Source organism: Diabrotica virgifera, chromosome 2 (assembly GCF_917563875.1).
Source record: "Diabrotica virgifera virgifera chromosome 2, PGI_DIABVI_V3a".
Taxonomy (NCBI): domain Eukaryota; kingdom Metazoa; phylum Arthropoda; class Insecta; order Coleoptera; family Chrysomelidae; genus Diabrotica; species Diabrotica virgifera.
Window position 1 is genome coordinate 250,308,514 of NC_065444.1, and position 27,138 is coordinate 250,335,651.

Consider the following 27,138-nt stretch of genomic DNA (forward strand, 5'->3'; position numbering starts at 1 on the left):
CCTACTGCAGTACAAATTGCAAGGTACAGTCAAAGGTAAGCGAAGACGCAGTAGAGGGAGAATATTAATGGAACTGTTTCGAATCACAGCTAGGAAGGTTATGATTGCTAATATGATTTTTAACATTCCAAACGGATAGGAATCAAAAGAAGAAGATGGCATGAAAATGAAAGTGTATTAATACTTTTGATTAAAAACTTTATAGATTCTAATCTATAAAAGATTAAATTTTCAAAAATAAATACTTGAGCCTTAGTTTAATTTTGTTAACCTGTTGTTATATATCTGTTGAATTGAACCATTGAACTCTATTTTGAATCTAGAATTTTAACAAATCCTAACCTTCATTAAAACTTATTGAAATTACATACCTCTTATACATATCTATAATAAATATTTATTTCTATACAAAAATGTAAAATATATTGAGTTTAAATGAGTTAATGATATTCTATGTCTGATCATTGTAGTTAGTAACACTTTAAAATTATTTACATAATATTCCTTTTTACAACTTTTTGTAATCACTCAAGCTTCAATAAATTGTTCTTTTTTATATTCCTTTGGGTCAAAACATCAATAATCTATAAGTATCTGAGAATATTACTTAGAATTCTTTTTAATAAATAAAACCCAACATACAACTTTAATGATGAAAGTTTTATCAAATATCAATTCCACAATGCATAAATTATCAATCCAAAGAACCGACAAGATAAATTCAAAATACAAGTGAAAAGTGAAGTTAGGCCTTTCTTTGCATTTTTGACACGTTATGTGAAAATAAAGGAACTTTTATTAAAAGAAAGGTGTCCTCAAATTTTCCTTAAATACAGGCGGCCTGTATTTTATTAAAGTACAAAAATAAAAGAAGCAATACTGCGCATGCTTATATGTCAAAATAAAGGATCTTTTATTACAGGCCGACTTAAAAGACGTTGGCAATAACTCTCTATTACCAAAATTTTTGGAAAGTACAGAACATAACACTTCATAATTAGTTAGCTAATTTAGGCGAGACAACGAAACGTTAAACCTAGGAATTTTGTGCAGTAAGATGAATCTTCATGCAACTTCTTGCATTCGATTCGGGAGAGGGTCAGGCAATTTTGTGAACTAAATTTATCTCCGGCAAAAAATTTTGTGCACGAGAAAATGCATTTTCAAAGTGCATCTCAAAGAGATGAAAAATGAAAAATTTAGAAATCAGGAAATTTTGTCGGAAATGAGTTTAATTTTTACACTTAAGGGTTTTGGTGGTCACTGAACACGAAATTCATGACGGCGATTTTCTCCGAGGTACCTGGTGCCCAAGGTGGAACTCGTCGCCCTAGACGATCGAATAATTCGCGGAACGATCGAATATTTCGCGAAATGAAGATTGGATCGAAAAACTGAGAAGTACGTATTCAATATTTTTCAAAAATCTATCGAATGATACTAAACACCACCTCCACTCCAAGCCCTGGAGGTGGGGTGGGGCTAACCTTAAAATATTAAATGGAAACTCCCATTTGTCATTGCAGATTTGGATTGCTTATGTAAAACAAGCAACTTTTATTCGAATTATTTTTTCGAATTGTGGATAGATGGCGCTATAATCGAAAAAAAAAACGATTTATCGTGATACCATGCATAGGTAAATTATAGAAACCGTCTAATATTTCGAGAATTACACTTCCAAACAAAAAACCAAAAAATACATTTTTAATATATTTTTCAATAGTCCATTCTTTCACGGTTTTTGCTCTAAATTCTAAAGAACCGCTTGGATTGACATGAAATTTGGCATGCGTATAGCTTACATGTCAAAGAAAAAAAGAGATATTGTGCCGATGTGTGCTTTTGCCCTGAGGGTGACTTTTACCTCCTCTTGGGGGTGAAAAATATATGTCCAAAATAAGTTCGGAAATGGGTAAACTAACTAATTTTAAGTAACTTTTGTTCTATAGAGCTTTTTCGCCAAGTCAACACTTTTCGAGTTATTGGCGAGTGAATATGTTCATTTTTCAACAAAATAACCACATTTTTAGACGGTTTTTCGCAAATAACTCAAAAAGTATGTATTTTGTCGAAAAAAACGTTCTTAGCAAAAATATAGCCTATAAAAAAGTTAAAAAAATGGTGTACGCGTTAGTTCTCTGGATCTCGTAGAACTAGAGTTATAGCCAATGAAAAATAGATTCATATTCAACAAATTTCAAATAGAATATTTCGACGTGAAATATCGAAAAAATGAATCACTTTTTGGGGAAAACCCATTTCAACTTTTTTAAAGTGTTTTAAAAAAGCTTTATTTCTGTTTTTACGAAAAGTTTCTAGCATTCAATTTAAGCAAGTTACGCTCAAAAGAAAGTTGGTAACTTTTGTTTTTTCAAAAAAAAATCGGGAAGACCAACCCCTAATTAGCAACTTAAATGAAATTCATCGTTACCGCTCCACAAATTATTTTACTTATGTTGTGTTTATATGATCTGTAAGTTTCATCGATTTAAAGTGCTTATTTTTAAACAAATTTGGTTTCAAAATAAAATTTTTAAAAATTTAAATTTTGAAAAATATGCTTTTTTTTTCAAAATAACTTAAAAATTGTTAGAGATACCAAAAATCTCGAAAAACAAAAAAAGTCAGATTTGCTTTTCTAAATATCACGTATTTTTTTTGGTTTTCTGTTAGACAAAAATTCATTAAGATTTGGTATTTCTAAATTTGCATACATTCGTGATCAGTGACTCGTTCAACCGCTTTTAACTACAGCCCTTTCAATAGTAAGGACTTTGAACCGATGAAATTTACAGGTCATATAAACAATATATACACGAGTCAAGAAACTTGTGAAGTCGTAACGATTAAGTTCATTTAAGATACCAATTAGGGGGTGATTGTCTCGATTTTTTTACCAAAACCAAAAGGGGCTAACTTTATTTTGAGCGTAACTTGTTTAATTTTGATGCTAGAATTTTTTTTATTAAACAAAAATGAAGCTTTTTTTAAACACTTTAAACAAGTTGTAATGAGTTTTCCCCGAAATGTGCTTCATTTTTGTTTATTTCACGTTAAAGTATTCCATTTGGGATTTGACGAATATGAACCTATTTTTCATTATCTATAACTCTACTTTTGCTAGGTGTAGAGACGTGATATATACACCATTTTATTAAAATTTTTACAGGCTATATTTTTGCTAAGAATGTTTTTTCGACAAAATACTTACTATTTGAGTTATTTGCGAAAAACCGTCTAATAGCGTGGTTATTTTGTTGAAAAAATGAACATATTCACTGTCAAATAACTCGAAAATTATTGACTTAGTGAAAAAACTCTATAGAACAAAAGTTACTTAAAATTAGCCAGTTTATCCATTTCCTGACTTTCTTTAGACGAATATTTTTTCATCCCCAAGAGGGGGTGAAAACCACCCCCAGGGCAAAAGCACATATCGGCACAATATCACTTTTTTTCTTTGAAATGTTAGCTATGTGTTTTCAAATTTCATGTCAATCCAAGCGGTTCTTTAAAATTTAGAGGTTTTGCAATATTTTACCGTTAAAGAAAGGACTACAAGAACCTATCGAACAACATCAAACACGATCCTCCACTCCACCCCCTGGAGGTGGGGTGGGGGTAACTGTAAAATAAAATAGGGATCCCAATGTTTTTTTGGAGATTTGAATTCCTCATGAAAAAATAAGTAATATTTATTCGAAACATTTTTTAGAATTTGTTGATGGATGGCGCTAATAAGTAGTGTTTTTCCGATTATAGCGCCATCTATCCATAATTCGAAAAAATGTTTCAAATAAAAGTGACTTCTATTTACGTAAGGAATCCAAATCTGTAATAAAAGATGGGCTCCTATTTAAGATTTTAAAGTTACCCTCCACCCCCCTCCAAGGGGTTGAGTGGAGAGTCGTGTTTAACGTTATTCGAGAGGTTCTTGAAAATTATTAAACATCTATTTTTTGTTTTTTTATTTGTGTGTGTGTGTTCACAAAGAGGGGATGGCATTAGATAAACTTTTTGCCACAGATATTTGAAAGTTGAAGATTGAAGATGTCACATTAAATTTTTATTTTAGAATCTTTAAGAAATTGTATGATAATATCATTAATAGTTTTGGTATTGAAGCTTAGTAGATGTGAAATATTCAGCGGTAAACTTACATTCCGCTCCTGAAGTCTAGCAATTAGTGCTTTCGTATGGTTTTTATTAAGTTCACAATTAAAGATTATATGATTTAAATCTCCAGTAGAGTAGTTATCAAATGAACAGAGAGAGTTGATACACATTCCTATTTTAGCTAAATGTGCAGGAAAATTGCCATGGTTTAATCTTAAGCGACTTAGGGATGTAGAATAAAATCGAGTAACGTGGTAATCAAATATATGTGGGATATTTTGCGGAAGTTGTGGGTGTATGTAAGTGTATGGATTCCTCGAAGTTTGTACAAACTTAAGCCAAATAGTTTCCCATTTCTTTCTTAATTTTTTATGCAATTCTGGAATGTAATCGCTGGAGATTGTTAAATCTACTATTTGATTTAAAGTTGCTGAATTCTTTGCCATTTCATCCACTATCTCATTTTCTTTGATTCCGGCATGTCCTTTTACCCAGATAAAGACCAAGTCACTGCTATTATTTTTAAATCGAGCGATTGTCTTTCTAATATGGCATAACAACTCATTGTTGTATTTTTTGATTATTATTTGATTTTTTTTATTTGGCAGTGTATTTCTCGAGATATTAGACAGTTTCTAAGTATAATTTACCTTTGGTATCACGATAAATGGTTTTTTCCGATTATAGCGTCTTCTATCCACAATTCTAAAAGATGTCTCGAAAAAAAGTTGCTTATTTTAACGTAAGCAATCCAAATCTGGGGTATCAATCCAAGGTTTTAAAGTTACCCCCATCCCACCTTGTCTAATCTTCGGGCTCAGTGGAGGATGATCTTCAGTTGATTGAAACACCAATAGCATTTAACAATTTTATTGATATCGACTGACACCAGGGTAGTAAATCCTACAACCCCGAGATACCGTTTGATGTACTGGTATGTTGCTTGTACGCGAATTAATTGAAGACTCTATTGGATGCTACATATTGATTCTAGTGATTGTAGTTAAAGGCACTTCTGGCTTGGTTGAAGTGATGCTTGAGCATGATTCTAAAATGTGTTATCTCTTGTTGGCAACATGAATTGGATCATAGCCCACACAACAAAAGAAAAAATGTTTTACTTAGTCAGCTAAATTAAATGTCCATTGCCAAAATATTGTTTATAAATTGCAAAAATTAAACAAATGAAATATCCCCCACATGTTTAAATATGATAACAAATTGGTTTGTGTGATGTACGGGGCGATAAAAATATACTGTTCAATATCGGACATTAATTCTGAATATTTGGTATTGGACACACCTCCAGGGGTTGGAGTGGGGGGTCGCGTTTAGTGTCATTCAATAGATTTTTGAAAAATATTGAACAACTATTTTTCAGTTTTTCGATACAATCTTCATTTCGCGAAGTATTCGATCGTCCCGCGAATTATTCGATCGTTCTAGGCGACGAGTTTTACTCTGGGCACCAGGTACCTCGGAGACCATCGCCGTCATGAAATTCGTGTTTAGTGACCTCCAAAACCCTTAAGTATAAAAATTGAACTCATTTCCGTCAATATTTCCTTATCTCTAAATTTTTCAATTTTCATCTCTTTGAGATGCACTTTGAAAATGCATTTTCCTATACACAAAATTTTTTGCCGGAGATAAAGTTAGTTCACAAAATTACCTAACACTCTCTCGAATCGAATGAAAAAAGTTGCATGACAATTCATCTTACTGCACAAAATTCATAGGTTTTGGGCATTTTAGTGCTTTGTTGCTTCGCCTAATTACTTTATCTCTGTATCCAACTATTTTTCTACAAAGGCTATAGCGGGATAAGATGGTCAAAAATGATCCCGCACCGATCAGCCCAGCTACTTATGTTTTCAATAAAGGATATAAAATTATGCCCTCATGCAAATTTTTAGCTTCCCAGAGATCCTAAAACCTCTTAAATCGAGAAAAGAAGAATTTTTAGGATTTATTTTTTTGTAAGCGCAATTTTAACTTAAAACATCTGAAAAAATTCAAGAGGATGTATATTTCCAATACAAAACAGCCTGATTTTTTTCAGACTTTTGTAATAAAAAATGAGCCCAGGAAAAATTTTTGAAATTTTCAAAAAAATTTTAGGTTATGTAAATATAATTTGGCCAACTTTTAAATAGTATTTTTTTGTGTATTTTTTGTCCTTCTTTTGAATGGCAGAGGCAGAATTTTTAATATCTGAGCGGAAAGAACGAAAAAATTGAAAAAACCGTTTTTGGCTGTCTTGAGATGCATCTCGGGACAGCCAATTTTAGGATTTAGGATCCTGACTACAACAACTGAAAAAACACTAAAAGTGTGAATTTTGTCATAAAATTTGGTATGTGGGCTTATAATAATATTTGGAACAGCTTTTCCAAATAACTTTTTTTCGATATCTCTAACGCGAAGCAAATCGAATCGCATATCGAATGAATGATAATTTATTGCAACTAATATAGTCGTATTTTTTATACCTAGATTCAAAATACATATACATTCGAAAGACTGACTAATTCACTAATTTTATCATAAAAAGTTCAAATTGATTGCATTGACGTATTGAACCAATTAATGCGTATTAATATAATATTATTATAATATTCTGAGTGAGTTTTATGTATAGGAACCCTCAATTATCTCGGAAACGTCTTGCACGATTTTTATAGGTTTTGGTGGGTAGGAGTTTTCTAATGCAGCCAATATTATAGTGATAATTACATTGTTTTCAGATCTTCCGTTTTTCTGTAAATCTAATGAACTTTCTTATTTCAAATGGAACACCCTGTATGTCTTTTGCGTTTTGAAGTCCTTAAGAAATACTGATTATCTTTCATGTTATATTCCCTATACCTAAATGCCATAGTTTCGGAGTTATTGCTACATGTATTTAAAAAAAAATTAAACAAATTATAAAAATCAATTTTTTCGGCCCGTATAGACATTATTTTACATTCTTTGGATCATTGGGAAGAAAAAAGGTCTTTTGTAATTTTTCTTTAGTTATTCTTAAGTTAATGGTTTTCGAGCTCTAAACAATTTAAAACTGAAAAAAATCGAATACTGACGATTTTCAAGGTCCAAAAACACAAATAAAAAATATTACTTTTGAAACTGCTGAGTACCCAAATTCAAGCTAAGCCCTCTTCTAGGCGCTCGCTATAAACTTTTTTTGGCCCGTTTTATTCTAAAACATTGCTTTTTAATAATTGTTAGTGAAGCGCATATGAGAGGACGGGCGATCGGGCTGCATTAACAACTAAAAAACAATATTTTAGAATGAAACAAGCTTAAATTACTTATTGGTAACTGATGAAATTAGGCTTGAACTTGAATTTGTATACTGGGTAGTAACAAAAATAATATTTTTGATTTGTGTTTTTGAACCTTGAAAATTGTCATTATTCGATTTTTTTTTTCAGTTTTAAATTGTTTATAACGCGAAAACGATTAACTTTAGAGAAAAATTACAAAATAACTTTTTTGTTCCCAATGGTCCAAAGAACGTAAAATAATGTCTACCCGACACGTGTAAAATAATGTCCAATTTGTTTAAATTTGTTTTTAAATAAATGTAGCAATAACTCCGAAATTATGGCCTTTAGGTATGGGGAATATAACATGAAAAATAATTAGTATTTTTTAATGACTTCAAAACGCAAAAAATATAGAGGGTATTTCAATTGAAGTAAAATATTTAATTAGATTTTTAGAAAAACGGAAGATCTGACAACAATGTAATTATCACTATAATATCGGCCGCATTAGAAAACCCCTACCCACCAACATTTATAAAAATCGTGCAAACCGTTTTCCAGATAATTGAGGGTTTCCGTACATAAACCTCACTCTGTAATATTATTATTACACATTAATTGGTTCAATACTTCAATGCAATAAATTTGAACTTTTTATGATAAAATTAGTGAATTAGTCAGTATTTTAAATGTATATTTTGAATCTAGGTATAAAAAATACGACTATATCAGTTGCAATAAATTATCAAATTGAAAATATATCCACAAACAGGGTGAATTTTCGATATGCGATTCGATTTGCTTCGCGTTAGAGATATCGAAAAAAGTTATTTGGAAAAGCTGTTCCAAATATTATTATAAGCCCACATACCAAATTTTATGACAAAATTCACACTTTTAGCGTTTTTTCTGTTGTTGTAGTCAGGATCCCAAATCCTAAAATTGGCTGTCCCGAGATGCATCTCGAGACAGCCAAAAACGGTTTTTTCAATTTGTTCGTTCTTTCCGCTCAGATATTAAAAATTCTGCCTTTGCCGTTCAAAAGAACGACAAAAAGCACACAAAAAAATACTATTTAAAAGTTGGCCAAATCATATTTACACAACCTAAAATTTTTTTGAAAATTTCAAAAATTTTTCCTGGGCTCATTTTTTATTATAAAAATCTGAAAAAAATCAGGCTGTTTTGTATTCAAAACATACATCCTCTTGAATTTTTTCAGATTTTTTAAATTAAAATTGCGCTCATAAAAAAATAAAACCTAAAAATTTTTCTTTTCTCGATTTAGGAGGTTTTAGGACCTCTGGGAAGATAAAAATTTGCATGAGGGCATAATTTTATATCCTTTATCAAAAACATAAGTAGCGGCGCTAATCGGTGCGGGGGCATTTTTGACCATCTTATCCCGCTATAGCCTTTATCTTGCATTCTAATACAATAATTAGAGTTCAAGGCTTACATCCAAAGTGTTGACCAACATCATATTGTAGAGATTGAAGCTCGAACTAAATAAGAAGCTGAGACCTAACCAAGCATTGATCATTGCACACTTATAAACTCTTGGAATAGACAAATAAATCGAATAAAGGTATAATATGTGTTTTATATACTTTGAAAAAGTCTTTGGCCGAGTAAATTGGGTGCAGATGTGGAAAATCGTAAGATTAAAATATGGGATATCACTGAAAAAAAAAATCATAAGTTCTATTAATAGTCCAGGAACCGAAGTTTTTCACCTCGCAATTTTTACAGAATGAATTGATTTGCTTGAAAATTTGAGAATAAGTAGTGGATAATCCAAGGATCAAAATCTATATGATGGCGAAAGGTGCTTTTGCCATGGGGGTGGTTGCCACCCCATCTCGGTAGTGGAAATTTTTTATTATATTTTGGCAGCAAAATTTGATAAAAACGTTAATTCTAAGCAAAAAAGTTCTATACATTTTTTTGATAAAATTAATAATTTTCGATTTATTCGCTATCGAATGTGTTAGTTTTATATCGAAAAAATCAATGTTTTATCAATTGTACTCATTTACGATTCATTCAATTTTTGCCGTAGAAAAAATTTTTTCAAACCAGGTTCTTGGGAATTAAATAACCTACAATTTCATATTTAAACATTTTTTCGTATCTCTGACGCTAATCTTTCTATTCTGAAGAAAATGTCATTTTTACCAAACTACAAAAATTCGTTATTCGCTTTTAACTCAGGTTTTATAAAAACTAATGATTTTAAACCACTCAAACTTCTAGAATCTATTAATAATACATAAATAAAGAAGAATGAATAAGGTCAATGACTAAAAACACCGCTAACTTACATTATTATGCTTCCAATTGGATTTCTCCTTTTTTTTTTTAAATATTGATTTTTTAACCGTAACTTTTTATTTTTTATCTTAAAAAGTTTGGTAAAAAAAAATTTTGTAGGTTTTTACAAGATCTATAATCATATTATTAAATCTTTTAAAAATCCTCAGTTGCAAAATCAGGTGACTTTGAAAGGTTTGGTAAAGATGGTTTTTGCATGTTATTACAAGTTTGAATTGTCAATAGTTCACTGAATTTTTGCCGTAGAAAAATTTTTTGCAAACCAGGCTCTTGGGAAGTAAATAAGCTACAATTTCAGTATTAAACATTTTTTCGTATCTCTGATGCTAATCTTTATATTCTGAAGGAAAAGCCATTTTTTTTCCAAACTACAAAAATTCGTTATGCGTTTCAACACCATTTTTTTTTAAACCAATCTTTCTAGGCCGGACAAACTTCTAGAACCTATTAATAATACATAAATAAAGAAGACCAAGTAAAGCCAATGACTAATTTTAATGAGGGTGGTAATTAGGGCGGTTGCTTCCGATCAATTTTTCGCTGAAAAAAATAGGGACTGACATTCTTTTCATTATAAGTCACTTAATTTTGAGCTAGAGACTTTTTTTCTATTTCTGGAGATAGATATTTTACATACTTTAAATTAGTTTCAACAAGTTATCCTCGAAAAATTCATAGTTTTCCCGTATTTTGACTTTGAAACTACAATATTTAGCATTTGACGAAGAAGAGCTAACATATAATAAAGTATAGCTTGATTACTATTGGTCGTAAAGAAAATTTAAAAAACGGTTTTGTTTATTTTTTCAAAAGGTACATTTATGTTAAATAAAGTTGTTTTGATAAAACGAAAACTTTTGGAGTTATTAGCAGAAAACTTATTAAAAACATTGATATTTTCGATATAAAACTAACACTTTCGATAGCGAATAAATCGAAAACTATTAATTTTATCACAAAAATTTATAGAACGTGTTTTTCTTAGAATGAATGTTTTTACCAACTTTTGTGGTCAAAATATAATAAAAAATTTCCACCCCGAGATGGGGTGGCAACCACCCCCATGGTAAAAGCGCCTTTCTGCATCATATAGATTTTGATCCTTGGACTATCCACTACTTATTGTCAAATTTTCAAGCAAATCGATCCATTCTGTAAAAATTGCGAGGTTTTGTCCTATTTTAGGCATCATTACTTGGACTATAAACTTTTCTAATGAGTATACAAATCCAAACTGGAAAAAACAGGCACAGAAACAGAAGAAATAACTCTAGAAATTGGATAAGACAAGGTTGTGTATTCTTCCCTGCCTATTTCTTATGATGATAAATTTGATAATAAGAAAAGTAACTGACGATCGAATAGAATAGAAGATCTTGAATTTGCGGATGGCATCTGCCTGCTAACTGAACACCTAAATCATATGTAGGTGTAAAAAGGACAATAATAAAGGTTCAACAGACATTCAACGCTTTAAATAAAATTTTGTAAACAAACAAAATATCAAAAATAACAAGCTGCATCACAAGTACTTAACGGAGCAGAACCATAGAAGAAGGACAAAACTACAACTAACCAACTAAAACTTTTGTAAACAAATCTTTAGGAAAAATCCTGGTGATATTATTTTATAGTGTAGGAAATAGAGGTTTAACCTCGCAAATGGCAGCTAATCTGGAAAGCTCAACGTAGGTGGCGCTCGTGTAGTTGGAGGTCATGTCAACTTACGTCAATACTTCAAATCAATCTACTTCCAAGTAAATATTGCATATTTGTTTCGCTGTGTGAATTAAACTTGAGAAAATAAAATCCCTCAATGTTGTGCTGTGCATTTGTGCTCATCGAGAACATCAGGACACAGGTTCCCAAAGATATTCTGATGAGAAAAAAGTGGATTGTAGCAATAAGAAGGGATAAATATGTGCCGAGAATAAATGCACGTATCTGCAATAAACATTTTGTTGAAACAGATTAAGTATTGCCCCCAGATTCGACTGTAAAAAATAGAATACTTCACTATAAAATTCAGATCAAAATTTTATTATAAACGCACGGATTAAGATATGCAATTTTATATACATTCACGCTGTTGCCACATCTACAACCGCTTTTTATGGAGTGAACATGTAAAAAAATTTATCTTTGAAGTAATAATATAGAAAAATGTGAAATACTAATTTTAAATATTTCTCAAGTTCTCAATATTTTTAGTGACTAAAACATAACCTGACCAAACCCCAGCAAACAGGTTTGAGCCCAGTTACGTGATGATTACGTTAAATTTACGGCAGATTTCAACGAATACGTAACTCGGTGATTTATGACGGGAAAAAACGTATTTCAGTACCAAATAATTCACCTATATATTAGTGCTTCCTTTATACATGTTTGACATTAGAATAATATAAAATCATAATGACGAATATAGTACATGTTTTTTATAATAGGTGTGAATATCGGTTACATCGCAAAGGTACGTTTATTTCACGTAATAATCACGAAACAGAAATAACTTCCTTTGGTTAAATTTTGAGAAATATTTTGGAAAACAAAATTTTACAACGGTGTTGGTTAAATAGGTATCGCTTGAATTTTACTCACTGTATTTTATGGACGTCGAAAAATTAGTTGTATTTCACGTAAAAGTAATGTAAACAATACCAATATTTAAACAAAAAGTTTATGATTTCGCTTTTAAAATCATTTAGCATAACTATTTCAATCCAACCTTGATTTGAAGCTATTTTTGCTATTTTTTTTTCTTTAAAAATATCAGGAGCTAAAATGATGTTGAGTCTAATTTTCAAATCGCGCGCGGTGATGACGTACTATCAAGCCTTTCTCCTCTTTAAATACTATCACGTGACCACGGTGCGTACCGAAAACTAAATTAATCGATTAATCGAATAATAGATACGTTTCGATAGGATTATTTTTTATATTATTCTGGTATTGAAATAGATTTTTAGTAAGACCAATTAGTTAATAATATAAGAAATTTAAAAACAAAAAGAAAATCCGTAATCCTAATTTAAAGTAGTAGAATAGTTTAACTGTAATTTAAAAATAATCGATTTTTATAATCGATGATCGTAACCTCTAATATCAGCTTCTCACATTTCTCTTACCTTTCTCACAACAAAAAGTGAAAGTGAAACGTGAAGAGCTTTATTTCCCTCGTTTTATTTTAGGTGAGTTTATTTATTATAATGTCTTTCGTATTAACGTTTTACCTCACTGCTTGAGGGTTGAAGTGCGATGATGCAATTAGAAAAAACAAGAAAGAACAATAAAAAAAGAACAATATAGGGTACTATGCAAACTTGAATTGGAAAAATCTAATAAAATTGAACAGAACATCAGCAAAGAGGAAATGAAAGCTTTAAAAACTTAAAAAAATGATGACTCCATAACAATCCTACCAGCGGATAAAGGAAATGCAACTGTAATAATGGATAAAGTACAATATGAGGACAAAATTACAGATCTAATTACAAATAGACTTTATACCAAATTAACGAAGGATCCAACGAAGACACTGGAAAACAAAATCTATAGAACTTTATTCAGATTTAAAAATGACCTAACGTACTATCAAAGAAAATTAATGACACCTCATTATAAGGCACCACATTTTTATGGAGTACCGAAAATTCACAAAGCAAATATTCCACTTAGACCTATTTGTAGTACCATCAATTCTCCTTGTAGTGAACTATCAAAATTTTTATTAAATATTATAAAACCATTTGCAAATAATAATGACACATTTATAAAAAATACACAACATTTTTTAAACAAATTTTCAAATATTGAATTTAATCCAAATAATATTTTAGTAAGTTTTGACATAAACAGTTTATTTACAAATGTGCCATTAGATAAAACTTTAAATATAATCAAAACGAAATTAGAAAATGATAATACATTAACAACTAGGACAAGACTAAATGTATCAGCTATAATGGAGATATTGACATTATGTACTAATAATACCTATTTTCAACTAAATAATGAATTCTATAAACAAAATTTTGGTCTCGCAATGGGCTCTTCTTTATCTCCATTATTGGCTAATATATTTATGGAGGATTTCGAAACTAATATCATTTCTAAACAAAATTTAAAACCCACAGTATGGTGGAGATATGTAGATGATGTGTTTTCCATATGGCCTCATAGATCGGAATTGTTGGATACGTTCCTGAATATTATAAACGATCAAGAAGAGACAATAAAGTTTACAATGGAAAAGGAATACAATAACACCCTACCTTTCCTCGATGTTTTGGTCTCAAAGAAGGATACTGGATATGAGACTCACGTGTATAGAAAACCAACACACACCAACAGATATCTCAATTACAAATCAAATCATAACATCAACGTTAAAAAGGGAATCATTAAATCCTTATATGATAGAGCCAAAATTACTTGTTCTAACGAAAATTCATTTTTAGAAGAAAAACAATTGTTAACATCTGTTTTATTAAAAAATGATTATCCCATATCGTTTATAAATAAGGAATTGTCAAGATTGGATCGAATGGAACAGAACAACTTAGAACGGGATCCTACAACATTCACAAGAAATAATACGAGGAAAATATTAATACCATATGTAAAAGGACTATCCGAGAAACTTAAAACAATAGGAAATAAATTCAACATATCAACAACATTCAAAACAACAAACACATTGAGATCTATTCTATCTAAAACTAAACCTAACAGTGAACAAGAAAGAACAAAGAATTGTATTTATAAAATACCTTGTGAATGCGAACAATTTTATATAGGTGAAACGTCAAGACCATTAGACGTTAGAGTAAATGAACATCAGTCTTATATAAAAAATAGAGAATTTGATAGATCTCAAATATGTCAACACGCATGGGATAATGAACATAGAGTTCAGTGGAGAGATTCAAGTATAGTCCTAAAAGTAGCAGATAGTAAAAAGAGAAAAATCAAAGAAGCGGCTCTAATTATGCTAAATGAAACCAATTGTGTCGCAAATTTCTCGGTAGAATGCAGTAGGATGTGGTTACCCATATTAAAGGAGGAAGTCAATAGAAAGAAAATACCACAAGTGGTAAATCAGTAACATACGAGTTAGTACATATTTAGTATTTTAGTATTATTTAAAATTTAAAATATCAAGTAAGAATTTGGTATTAGTTTTGAGAGTAAACTAAATGTAAACCCAAATACTTACGATGTCGGGATAGTTTTCCCTCGTGATTTACTATGGAATCTCTAACGCGAGAATTTCAGTGCCACCGTTGCATTTGGTTGTCTTTTTAAAGACAGATCACATGCTATGATTTTTTGTGGCGGGTATTCTTGAGTTGGGATTGATTTCATGTAATCGAATGAACTATCTTTTAGTAAAGTCGTCCCAGGAACGCAACTCATCAATATTGGCAATATCATTTTAAAGTCTTCTACTTTAAAATGTATCATATGTATCTAAATTAATTTAAAATTAAACATGGCGCCGAAACATGGCCGCGTGACGTCTAGCGGATAAAAGCTGAACTATAAGTTATAAAATAATAGAGGTCGCTACATGTAAAATTAATTTAAAATTAAACATGGCGCCGAAACATGACCGCGTGACGTCTAGCGGATAAAAGCTGAGCGTAGATTCCTTCAATAATGGCGGAGTGACTACTAGTGACGTCTAGCAGATAAAAGCTGAACTATGACAGCCGATAATGTAGATGGTTCCTGTCTTAGCTAAGGCCGGGTTCCTGTCTTAGCCACGGCCGGTAATGCAGATCCAACACTTACCGACGTCTGGGCTTTGACTGTCTGGCCGGGCTGTCCCCCCTTCTACTGCGGGATCCCGCAATATCGAGATCTCGGTATTCCGGGATTGGAAGCCCTAATCTAGATAGAAGAAATACTACATCTCTTGCGAAGTGTTGAGTGGGAAACCAAAAAACCCCAGAGTTTTGCCTAGATTTTGTGCCATTTTGGAACTACTAAAATTTTTTATTTCATTAGTAGTTCCAAAATGACACAAAATCTAGGCATCGGATAAAAAAGTGTATTTGAAGAGAATGTATTTTTTTGTTCTTCTTAATGGCGGTACAGGCTCGTTTTTTTAGTATTGTATTTAATTACAGGGTAATTTCCACATATTAATATATTTTTCAAATTGGGCTCTGTACCGCCATTCTTTATTATATTACGAATACGTGTGCCAAATATCTCGAAAAAATATTCAAAATTAGAGCCGCAATCTTGGAACGCCTTTTCGCTACCTGTTGATCGCTACTGTTTCCTCTTAAACGTGAATCGTATATTATCAAGATATTTAAAACATTCTTATTGTATGTTGGTACTTATGTTTTTTTATATACTCACGGACAAAAATATTGTATATTTTATCTTCAATCGTTATTATTTCTTTATTTTTTAAATTTGAAATGTTAAGTATGTATTTTATTTATTTATTTATTTGATGTATTTTAATTTATTAGAGATAAATAAATGGTTAAAAATAGCCTTTATAACCGAATATGCAATAATGAAACAAATTAACAAACATTGCATAGTATGGAAAGTGTGCTTGGCGACTTGACAATTGTTTTGTAGAAATGTCAGTTAGAGTATGTCAGTTGGTCAGTTTTATTTTTCGATTCTGCAGTTTTCTTGCTGATATGCAACGTTTAAGCCAGTTAGTGTGTGCTAGAATTGTTACTTTAAGAAATGAGGGTTACAGACAAGAAGATATTGCGTAGATAGCAAATATCCATTAGTCGACTGTTTCTCGTATAGTAAAGCGATACAATGAGACTAAGGAATACAAACGGCGACCTGGTCAAGGACGAAAAAGATGTACAACGCCAAGAGATGACCAATATTTAAGACTTAAATCTTTGCGAAATCGTACACTTACAGTTCCTTATCTTAAAAATGAATTACTCATCACAAGACAAGTTAATGTAAGTATCAAAACTGTGACTCGACGACTTAAAGAGGTTGGATTGAATCCAAAACGGCCTCCCAAAGTTCCACTTCTTCTACCACGATATAAAACTCAAAATTTGCACTTTGCAAGAGCCCACGTTAACTGGAACGAACATCAATGTAGAAGATTTCTTCTCAGAGATGAAACGAGGATACAATTATGGAAGCCAGATGGACGTGATCGAGTATACAGAAGGTCTGAACAACGATTCGCAGAATGTAATATTGTACAAAATGTCAGTTTTGGTGGCGGTTCCATAATGCTTTGGGGTGGCATTAGTTGGGAGAGTCGAACGGAGCTTATTGAGGTGAATATTCGAATGAATGCCGACTATTACATACGGCATATCTTTGAAGAGTATGTTTTTCCTTATGCCGGCTTCATTGGGTATGATAACTTTGTACTAATGCATGATAATGCCCGTGCACATACCGCAGGAAGTCATACAATATCTTGAAGATGTTGGGGTTGGGGCTCTAGACTGGCCACCAATGAGCCCTGATGCAAATCCCATAGAACATATATGCGACATCCTAAAAAGACGTATACGAGCAAGAAATCCAGCTGCAAACTTAATTACAGAATTAAGAAATGCTGCACAGAAAGAATGGAATCGACTTCCGCAAGAAACCATCGAAGATATTCTGCGGAGCATGCCTAGAAGGATGCAGGCAATCATTAGAGCTGGAGGAGGAAATACTAGGTATTAATTGTTACAATGTTGCCGTAAAAATTGTTCTATTTTCGTTATTGTTTGTTTTTCTAATTAAACGTTATAAGCAAAATCAGCTACGAGCCAAAATAGAAATAAGCAAACTAGAGACGCAGAAATCTAGAAGAAAGCCAACGGCTATTGACCATAGCGGAATAAGACAAAACGCAGAAGAATATAGACAAATTTTAAGGGAAAACTATAAACAACAAGTAGCAAAGGAGGAGTCAGAAATTAATAAGATTAATGAAGAAATGAAAGAAAAACTCTTGGAAGCGGGAATGAAAACTGCCAAAAAACTAAAAACAAAAGAAAATAGATTAAGTAGCGGGACAGCTAAATTAATGGAAAGTAGACGAAAACTAATAAGCGAAAACAAAAGAAATACAGTAGAATACGTAGAACGGAACAAACTCATTAGGAGAAAAACCAGAGAGGATCTAAGAAAACACACTGAAAATGAAATCGAGAAAGTAATTGAGAGAAATAATGGCCTAAAATGCTTACGACCAAATTTAGGGAAACCACTACTCATTTCAATAAAGGATGAAACAGGACGGGAAGAGAGGAGAAAAGATAAGATATGAGAAGAAGTAGGAAAGTTTTATAAAGAACTATACACCTCAAAGAAAGACGCAAACTTCAACACTCAGGAATATATCAAGAAAACAATCACGAATGTAAACTCAAAAACATTATCAAAAATAGAAAATTATGAAATAGAAGCAGCACTATCACAATTAAAGAACAACAAGGCACCAGGACCAGATGGAATCCTTACTGAATTGTTAAAAGAAGGGAAAGAAGAAATCTTACAAACATTAAGATATCTGTTTAATCAGTGTCTACATAAAGGAGAAATACCCGACGAATGGAACGAAAGTCTTACAATCCTGCTATTTAAGAAAGGCGACAGAAAGGATCTAAAAAATTACAGACCCATCTCACTGCTGTCGCAAACGTATAAACTATTCATGAGGATTATCAACAACAGGCTAACACACAAATTGGACTCGTATCAACCAGTAGAGCAGGCAGGATTCCGAAAGGGATATTGCACCACTGACCATCTTCTAACAATAAGGACACTAATAGAAAAAGCTAACGAATACCATAGATCTGCACTTAGCGTTCGTTGACTACGAAAAAGCATTTGACAGCGGTGAAATGTGGGCAATAGAAAAAGCTATAAACAACTATAAAATAGATTCAAGATACAGAATGTTAATACATAATATATATAAGAAAGAAACAATGACAGTACAATTGGAAGAAACCACAAAACCCATACCAATTAACAGAGGAGTGCGACAGGGAGATGTTATTTCTCCTAAACTATTTACATTAGCACTGGAAGATGTTTTCAAAACAATGGAATGAACAAACATGGGAATAAACATAAATGGAAAGAAACTAAACCACTTAAGATATGCAGACGATATAGTAGTCATAGCATCAAGTTTTGAAGAACTACAAACCATGCTAACCGAACTAGCAAATGAATCCGAAAAAATAGGTCTAAAAATGAATTTTGCCAAAACAAAAGCAATGACAAACACACAAGACAATATAAACGTAATACTAAACGACACCACAATAGAAGCGGTTAATGATTATATATATTTGGGACAGATGATAAAAATAAATAAGGAAAACCAAACAGCGGAAGTAAAAAGAAAGGTCAGATTGGCCTGGGTAGGATTTGGGAAATTAAAATGGGACCTAAAGAATAAAAAATACAACAATACTTAAAAACAAGAGTGTTTGACTCGTGCATACTCCCAATTCTCACATACGCATGCCAAACATGGACCTTGACCAAGGCAAACATGGTTAAAATAATGAAGCACAAAGAGCCATGGAGAGAACAATGTTAGGAGTAAAATTGACAGACAAAAAGCAAAACAACTGGGTCAGAAATAGAACAAAAGTCAAAGACGCAGGCCAACATATAGCCAGGCTAAAATGGAGCTTCGCAGGTCATAACGCTAAACAAATGGACAATAGGTGGAATAGCACGATACAACAATGGAGACCATGGACAGAAAAGAGAGCAAGAGGACGACCCCAGATGAGATGGGGAGACGACATTAAAAAGATAGGAGGAACGCACTGGAAACAGAAAGCACTAAACAGAAGCGAATAGAGGAAACTGGGGGAAGCCTATGTTCAAAATTGGACGAATTAAAGGGCAAAAGAAGAAGAAGAAGAAGCAAAATCAGACTATTTCATTAATTGCTCTACAAATTAGTTGTGACTCTGCAATATGCAAGTTTATTGACAATAAATATACGTAGGATAGTCCAGCTCAACTTATTGGGCAAATAAAAAGTACACAAATTTTTATAAGGAAAAATATATACTTCAAAAATAAGATATGCAATATTTTTGTTTGTGAGTGTATAATATTTTTAGGAACAGAAGAATAATTTTGACAATTACCAATTTTTGCGTATAAAATTTCTCATTTCTTAATAAAGCCATGATACATAAATCATAACCTACCTGTCGTTTTGAGTCCTGTGGGTTCCTTAATAACAATATCATGGCCGTCTTCTCTTCGCCACTGCACGTGAGGGTCTGGGTGTCCCCGAGCTCGACAAGTCAACTTAACGGTTCCTCCTTCCGGGACCATCACGTCCCCCGAAGTGTCTTCCGGAATAAAATCCGGGGGCACGGACACGTCCAGGTATCCGACCTGAAAGAATGAATATACTTAGAATGGCGGAATTTCTTTTTTAAGAGCAGAGTTTTATCTTGTATGTTTTATGATGTATGAAAATAAGAGGATTTTTTGATGGTCTTGAGTGGATGTTAAGATGTTTGTGATGTAGGCTGTTTTATAAGTGTTGAAATATTTTTATGCATTATTCGGGACTACTTGATGAAAATTGGTTTTCATAAAAAAGGTACATATATTCGTACAGAAAATGGCAATACAATAACCTAATCAGATGGAATGTTTTTTATAAAATAGTAATTTTAATCAGTTTTTATTAATTTGACAAACTGCACTCTGACTTCAGTAGTGCCATAACCCTGAAATTGCAAAATTTTCAGGAGAGCAAAAATAAGATGTTATGTGAACTTTTTATTTTTTTCTCTGAAAATTCCTTACCTACAGTTATATTTTAGTAGAAGTTAGATTCTAGATCCTGTAAGTTAACCAAATTCTGCACGCGTATTCATTGTATATGTGGCTATCTAATCCTACTATTTATTTTTAGTTATTGTCATTGCTTTACCCTGAAATTCACCCTTAAAATATGATAAGGCTATATTGCGAAGATATGATAACAACAAAAATGCTCAAAGCCACAGAAGAAACTGGCGTAAAATTACTTTATCTACTCTGTAACCAAATATGGCATTCTTAATAATGGCCTGAAGACTGGACAAAATCTACAATAACGACAATTCATAAAAAAAAGAAAAAAAATTTTTTAAGAAACGCTTTTCTTTAGTTACGAGTGACTAAAATTAAAAATATAAAAAAATCAACTAAAAAGCAAAAAATAAAAAAAATTGAAAAAATTTAACACATTCGTCAAAGAAAAGCGTGGCGGGTCTTCATCGAATAAACGGTTTTCGCCCTACGCTTTTTTTAAACGAATGTGTTAAATTTTTTCAATTTTTTTTATTTTTTGCTTTTTAGTTGATTTTTTTATATTTTTAATTTTAGTCACTCGTAACTAAAGAAAAGCGTTTCTTAAAAAAATTTTTTTCTTTTTGTTATTTTTTACTTTTTAGTCTTACACTTTTCAAACATTAAAATATATCGTCATGTTTATTAAAATATGTATAGCTAAAACATATCATGATGTACTAATATGAAAAGTAGTCGGAATCGGCAAAAAATTTGAAACTTTATTGTTTATTCATGAAGCATAACGTAAAAAATTACCGTAAAAAGTGAAATTATGTATAGTTCATATCATTAGCTACAATTTTGTAAAAGTTTCAAGTTTTTACATTGTAAAAACCAAGGGATTTTTAGCGTTTTCCATTGAAATTGTTTTTTTTTATTTAAACAATTAACAAACATAAAAAAAATTTTTATTGACTATTCGTGTATTGTTCCCACCAATGCCTATGTCTGTAAATTTTCATTCATTTGCATTGGAGAAAAGGCAGCCAAATTAACGTCCAAAGATTTGACGCAAACTATTGAACTAAATAAAAGCGTTTAAAAAGGCAGCTTCCATAAATGCGACAATTATAGAACTATTTCTCTTATATCACAAACCAGTAAAATAATGCTACATATAATCAATAAGAGACTAAAAACATTCCTTCAAAGAGAAATTCCACAAGAGCAAACTGGATTTACCAAAGGTAGAGGTACTCGAGAACACCTGTTGAATATAAGAGAGGTAATCGAAAAATCTAGGGAATTCAATATTTCACTGTATATATGCTTTATAGATTATCGTAATGCATTCAACAGGGTCAAGTGGAGTCACTTATGTCGAATAATAAAAGAAGTAGGCGTATCTCAAAACCTTATTTCGCTTATAACTATAACTGAACTATACGAACGCACTACTGGATCAGTTAAAGTGCTTGACACACTTTCAAACGAATTTCATCCAGAACGGGGTGTCGACAGGGATGTACACTATCTTCACAATTATTCAATATATATGGAGAGCATATTATGAGAAGAGCACTTGAAGGATGGGAAAAAGGCATGTCAATCAAGGGTCATAAAATAAACAACCTACTAGGTCTGGATCCCGCATATGAAAAAAAAGTTGATTAATAGCAAGCTGAAAATTTGTTGATAGCTTAAGGGTGTCTAGTCGGACAAACTTTGATATATGGGAACACTGGAACAGGGGCAGTTTTAATTGTGGAACAGGTTAAAAATTTGGAACGGTCAGACCACGAAAACGGCACATTTATTTTGTCCGACAGAATAGACTTAAACTCTCCGAACAGAGATTAAACTCTCATGCAAAAATCAGACTGCTATTTATCACCTGTCATAATTTCTGTCATTTGACATATTCTACATGTTCCACTCATTAAAACGCCCATTTGGTGATAAATAGCAGTCTGATTTTTGCATGAGAGTTTAATCTCTGTTCGGAGAGTTTAAGTCTGTTCTGTCGGACAAAATACATGTGCCGTTTTCGTGGTCTGACCGTTCCAAATTTTTAACCTGTTCCACAATTAAAACTTCCCCTGTTCCAGTGTTCCCATATATTAAAGTTTGTCCGACTAGACACCCTTAAGCTATTAACAAATTTTCAGCTTGCTATTAATCAACTTTTTTTTCATACGCGGGATCCAGACCTATACGTTTCACAGATGACACAGATTGCAAATAGTCAAGCAGAGCTGATTGATCTTATACGACTGGTTGAAAACGAAAGTCAAATATTTGGTCTGCAATTAAACGTATCAAAGACAAAGATCATGATAGTGGATAGACTACATAACAATCATCCACACATAACCAATTGATCGGTTTGAGGTTGTGAGCTCATACTTATATCATTAATGACAAACACAGGGTCACTACAGGCAGAAATAAAACGTAGATGTGATCTAGCATAAGTCGCGACAGCAAAAATGACCACAAGATGATGAGGTTGAAGATGAGGTTGATCAACTAGTTAACGTTCCCAATACTGACCTACGGATGTGAATCTTGGACCCTGAGAAATTCGGAAAGAAGAAAGATAGAGGCCACTGAAATGTTCTGTTGGAGACGAATAATACGAATTCCTTGGACCGACCATAGAACAAATAATTCAATTTTAAGAGAGCTAAAAGTTAGCCAACCACTCTCCTGTAAAGTCCATCTCCAACAATTAAAATACTTTGGACATGTTATGAGAGCAAATACAGAAAACATAGAAAGACTCATTATACAAGGAAAGGTGGAAGGCCGAAGATCACGAGGAAGATCCCTAACAAGATGGATCGATCAAATTACGGGAATATGCAAAAGACCTATGCATGAGTTAAAAGAAATGACCAGAGACAGATCTTTGGAGACAGACAATACACGACATCACGTCGACCATTACACTCCCTCCTGAGGGTCAGGATTAAAGAGGGAGATATTGCTAAGGCGCTCATATTAAAAATTCTAGGATTAGGGCGTAACAACCTGCCATATCACAGGTTGTGGCATTAGAGAAGTTTTGACTTGAGAAGTTATTGCGTTAGAGAGGTTTTGAGTAATTTTTCTTGGTTAAAAAATGCATTATCACAAATGTTAAGAGAATATTTAAAAATGAACGGTACTTATCACACATCCACTCTAGATCACAGCGTAACACAAACTGCTTAGTGGCGCACTTGCTAATCCTGAGAGAGCCAAAATCAGAAACGGTAATAATGACACAGGCCCCCTATACAGATTCTAAGATAACTAAATTATATGAGATTATTCCACAATAAAGGCAACACCTAAAGGAACAACAGATTTTCCATTTTTTATGCTTATGGCACTATTGAAGTCTGGGTGCTAAATGTAGATCCATCTGTGTACCTTAAAAATAAGACTTTTATATCATATTTAAAACATTCAGCAGGCTCACATAGTCAACCGATTTTAATTCTACAAAATGGGTTATTAAGATTGTTTGTACTTCTACAAGTCAATCCAAAAAATTTCACCGCTGAAATTTGGCACTAGCAAAAACTAAACTTATTTTAAAAGTTGATTTTCTCATGGAGGGATTAACGGATTCAGATATACCCGAGACACCCTCTAGGGAGATAAAGGTGCGAGAGTATTTCGATTTTTTAAATAACGTGAAAATAGACGGTTTTATTCTTTAACGTGTTTTAAATAAAACAATACTAAATTTGCAATAAAAAATAATAGTTAACAAAACTTTAAAAACAGAAAGGCACATAACGTAAATAGTTCTGGGATATACACTTAAGAGGATCGGTACCTATTTTCGGCTGCAATGCTATTCAAATGGGGATTCATTTTTTTCGAATCCTGAGAAAACTAATAAGTATTTTTAAAAAATTTAAACGCAGAATGAAAGATTACGTTATTAGTGAGGGCCGAAAGTCCCCGAGAACTTCTATAATGTTTATTTTAGTAAGTTACAGGGGTGAAAATCTAAGAGAAAGTGTAGTGTGATTTTTAATTTAAAATATCTCATTCGAAAGAAACTTCTTATATATTCTAAGGGACTTTCGGCCCTCGATAATAATGTCTTTCATTTTGTGTCTAAATTTTTTAAAAATATTTATTAGTTTTTTCAGGATTCGAAAAAAATGGACACCATGTCCGTGGAAATCGATCATTCGCTATCTTTGTCTTACAAGGCACTCATTCGAATATAATGTTACGACAAGACTCAAGACAGTGACAAGTAGAGATCTGTCCGACCCGCCATTTTGATATAGCAGTTCGTTCTGCTACTGCTTTTTAATGCTTTTACGATGATAATAAAGTCAATCAAAGAGTTGTTTATTAAATAGTATTGATAGTGTATTTGAAAAATAGTAATTGATTTAAGGCGTACAATTAATAAAAAGTTATTTATTGTTTATATATTATTTATGAAAAATTTATGAAAAAAAAAGTATTTCAAGTCATTAAAGTTCAAATAAAGCGTTTGTTCCGATAACCGTAAATAGGTACGAGTTTAGCTATAAAGTAAATTGCCCATGGTGGCATAAAATGTAGTAAATGCTAATGTTTCAAGTACGTACTACATTTTTGAAGATTTCACTACACTTAAAAAGCATTTGCTTTTCTCCGTAGTATTTGCTACTATTTAGTCTACATAGAAGAATGTACTACGCTTTTGAAGTATGTGCTTGTTTAGTAGTATTTTGCTTCAGATTAAGTGAACTTCATAGAAAAATTTACAAACTAAGAAGAAGATTCTTAATTTTTGGGGTCATTCTTTTATCAAATAAAATTTAATAATTGTAAAGAAGATTAACAAATAACAATTGTTATTTGAGTCACTCATTATCATTGATCTGAGTCACTCATTTTTACTCATGTACAATTCTAATAATTTGGTACGTAAAAATGTGAATTCATAAATCACAAGCACATGGAAAACTAATTCCATCACGATTGGTGTAATGCAGACACGGCTGGCGCTACGCTTTGTAGTATATACTTCTGGTCAGTAGTAGGTGCTTCTGTTGTGTAGTAAGTTCTTCTCAACAAAAGCACCTACTTTTATGTAAAAGAAAAAAATAGTGACTATTTGCTAAAGCAACAGCATCTACTACGTTTTATGCATTCCGCCCATTTTCTTGAGTGAATTATTAACGACGTTCTACACCTTCGGCAAAGAATTAAGAATTTGCATGAAATTTTAGTATGTTATAGTTTACTTTAAAAAACTACGACTTAATTTTTTAAAAATTGTTTTACCGTGCCGTTTAATTAGTGTTAAGGGTCAAAGTTAAGTTTTAACATGTGCTCTTATGGGGATTCTTAAAAAGTTAATAACTTTTGACCCAAATTTACGATTTTTAATTATTTGTGCTTAAATTAAAGGTTTTTTTATAAGAAATAACATGCTAAAAATGAGGATTGTTTACCGTACCATTTATTTTTAATTTATCTATCATAATTAATTCCGTAATTTATTCCGTAATTTCCGTAATTTATTATAATTTATTTTTATAAAGTATTCAACACTGAAACATATGATTTGAGTATTCTGCTATAAATGCATTGTTACCAACTTTCGCTTACATATAAGTCCCCCCCCCCCTTTCCTTTGAGAGGCATACCCCGCAACGAAGGTGTAGAACGTCGGTAAATGTTGACTTTATATTTTAATAAAGATGATTTTAAGATTTTATAATTAAAGGCTTCACTTTTTACGGAGAGTTTTAACGCTTTTTCGGCTCCTTTTCCTAAGTGACTTGTCTATTGAGGTTGGCGGTCAATATGGCAAATTTCTCTCTATTCTGGGCTTGATCAATTAAGTCATTTCCTGTTGTGTGAGTCCAATCTCTGATGTTTCGGAGCCAAGATTTTTGCTTTCTTCTTTAACCCCTTTTACCTTCGATCTTGCCATCTAATATTACCTGGAACTGCTTAAATTCCCTATGGCGCATTATGTCCTAGATATGACGTCTATCTAATTTTGATAGTATTGACCAGATGAGGACGTGTGTTTTATTACTGTGTATTATTTTCAGTAATTTTTCACTCGTGTCATTTTCAATCCTTTTATTTATACAAGTAAAAGTTATCCAAGAACATTCAAAATCTGAACGAAACCGAAATAGCCATCTCCGTCTTTCTAATGACAATGTCATTGTCAACCTAATGTTTACATCTGCAGTTTCCATGCCAGAGAGAATTTTACTACACGTAATTTGCCGTGTAAAGACAGAAACAGTAGGGATAGCCGTAAAATATTTGCGAATTACCGTAAAATATTTGCGAATTATGTACCCATAGCCTTAAGAGTTGAACAGAATAGAATAGAAATAGAATATAAAAAGGTGTATTCTTAGGATTCACAAGTTTACAACAATAAAATGTCATTAGAGAGAATAGTAGACCAGATGAGCGGTATGCACTGTGCAACATAAGAGAGACGCGATTGTTTACTGGAGGCTTTGTGATGTTTTGGGGTGCAATTCCATTGACAATAAGAACAGATTTGGTATCTTTACGTAGATGTTCATTACAGATATTTTCTGTCTTTAAACCCTTTGACTGCGGGAACCTCATCCCGCTAGAGGCACTTTAGATGGGC

The 27,138-nt window shown here is 32.1% G+C and overlaps 1 protein-coding gene across 1 annotated transcript in view; it reads right to left on the reverse strand.

The window, feature by feature from the left end:
• Nucleotides 1–27,138, reverse strand: part of LOC114334869 (lachesin-like) — a 352,894-nt gene that overhangs the window by 254,887 nt on the left and 70,869 nt on the right. The window contains exon 2 of the mRNA XM_050643143.1: nucleotides 19,925–20,117. Within this exon, the coding sequence (XP_050499100.1) occupies nucleotides 19,925–20,117 (193 nt within the window). The remainder of the gene's footprint in view (nucleotides 1–19,924; nucleotides 20,118–27,138) is intronic.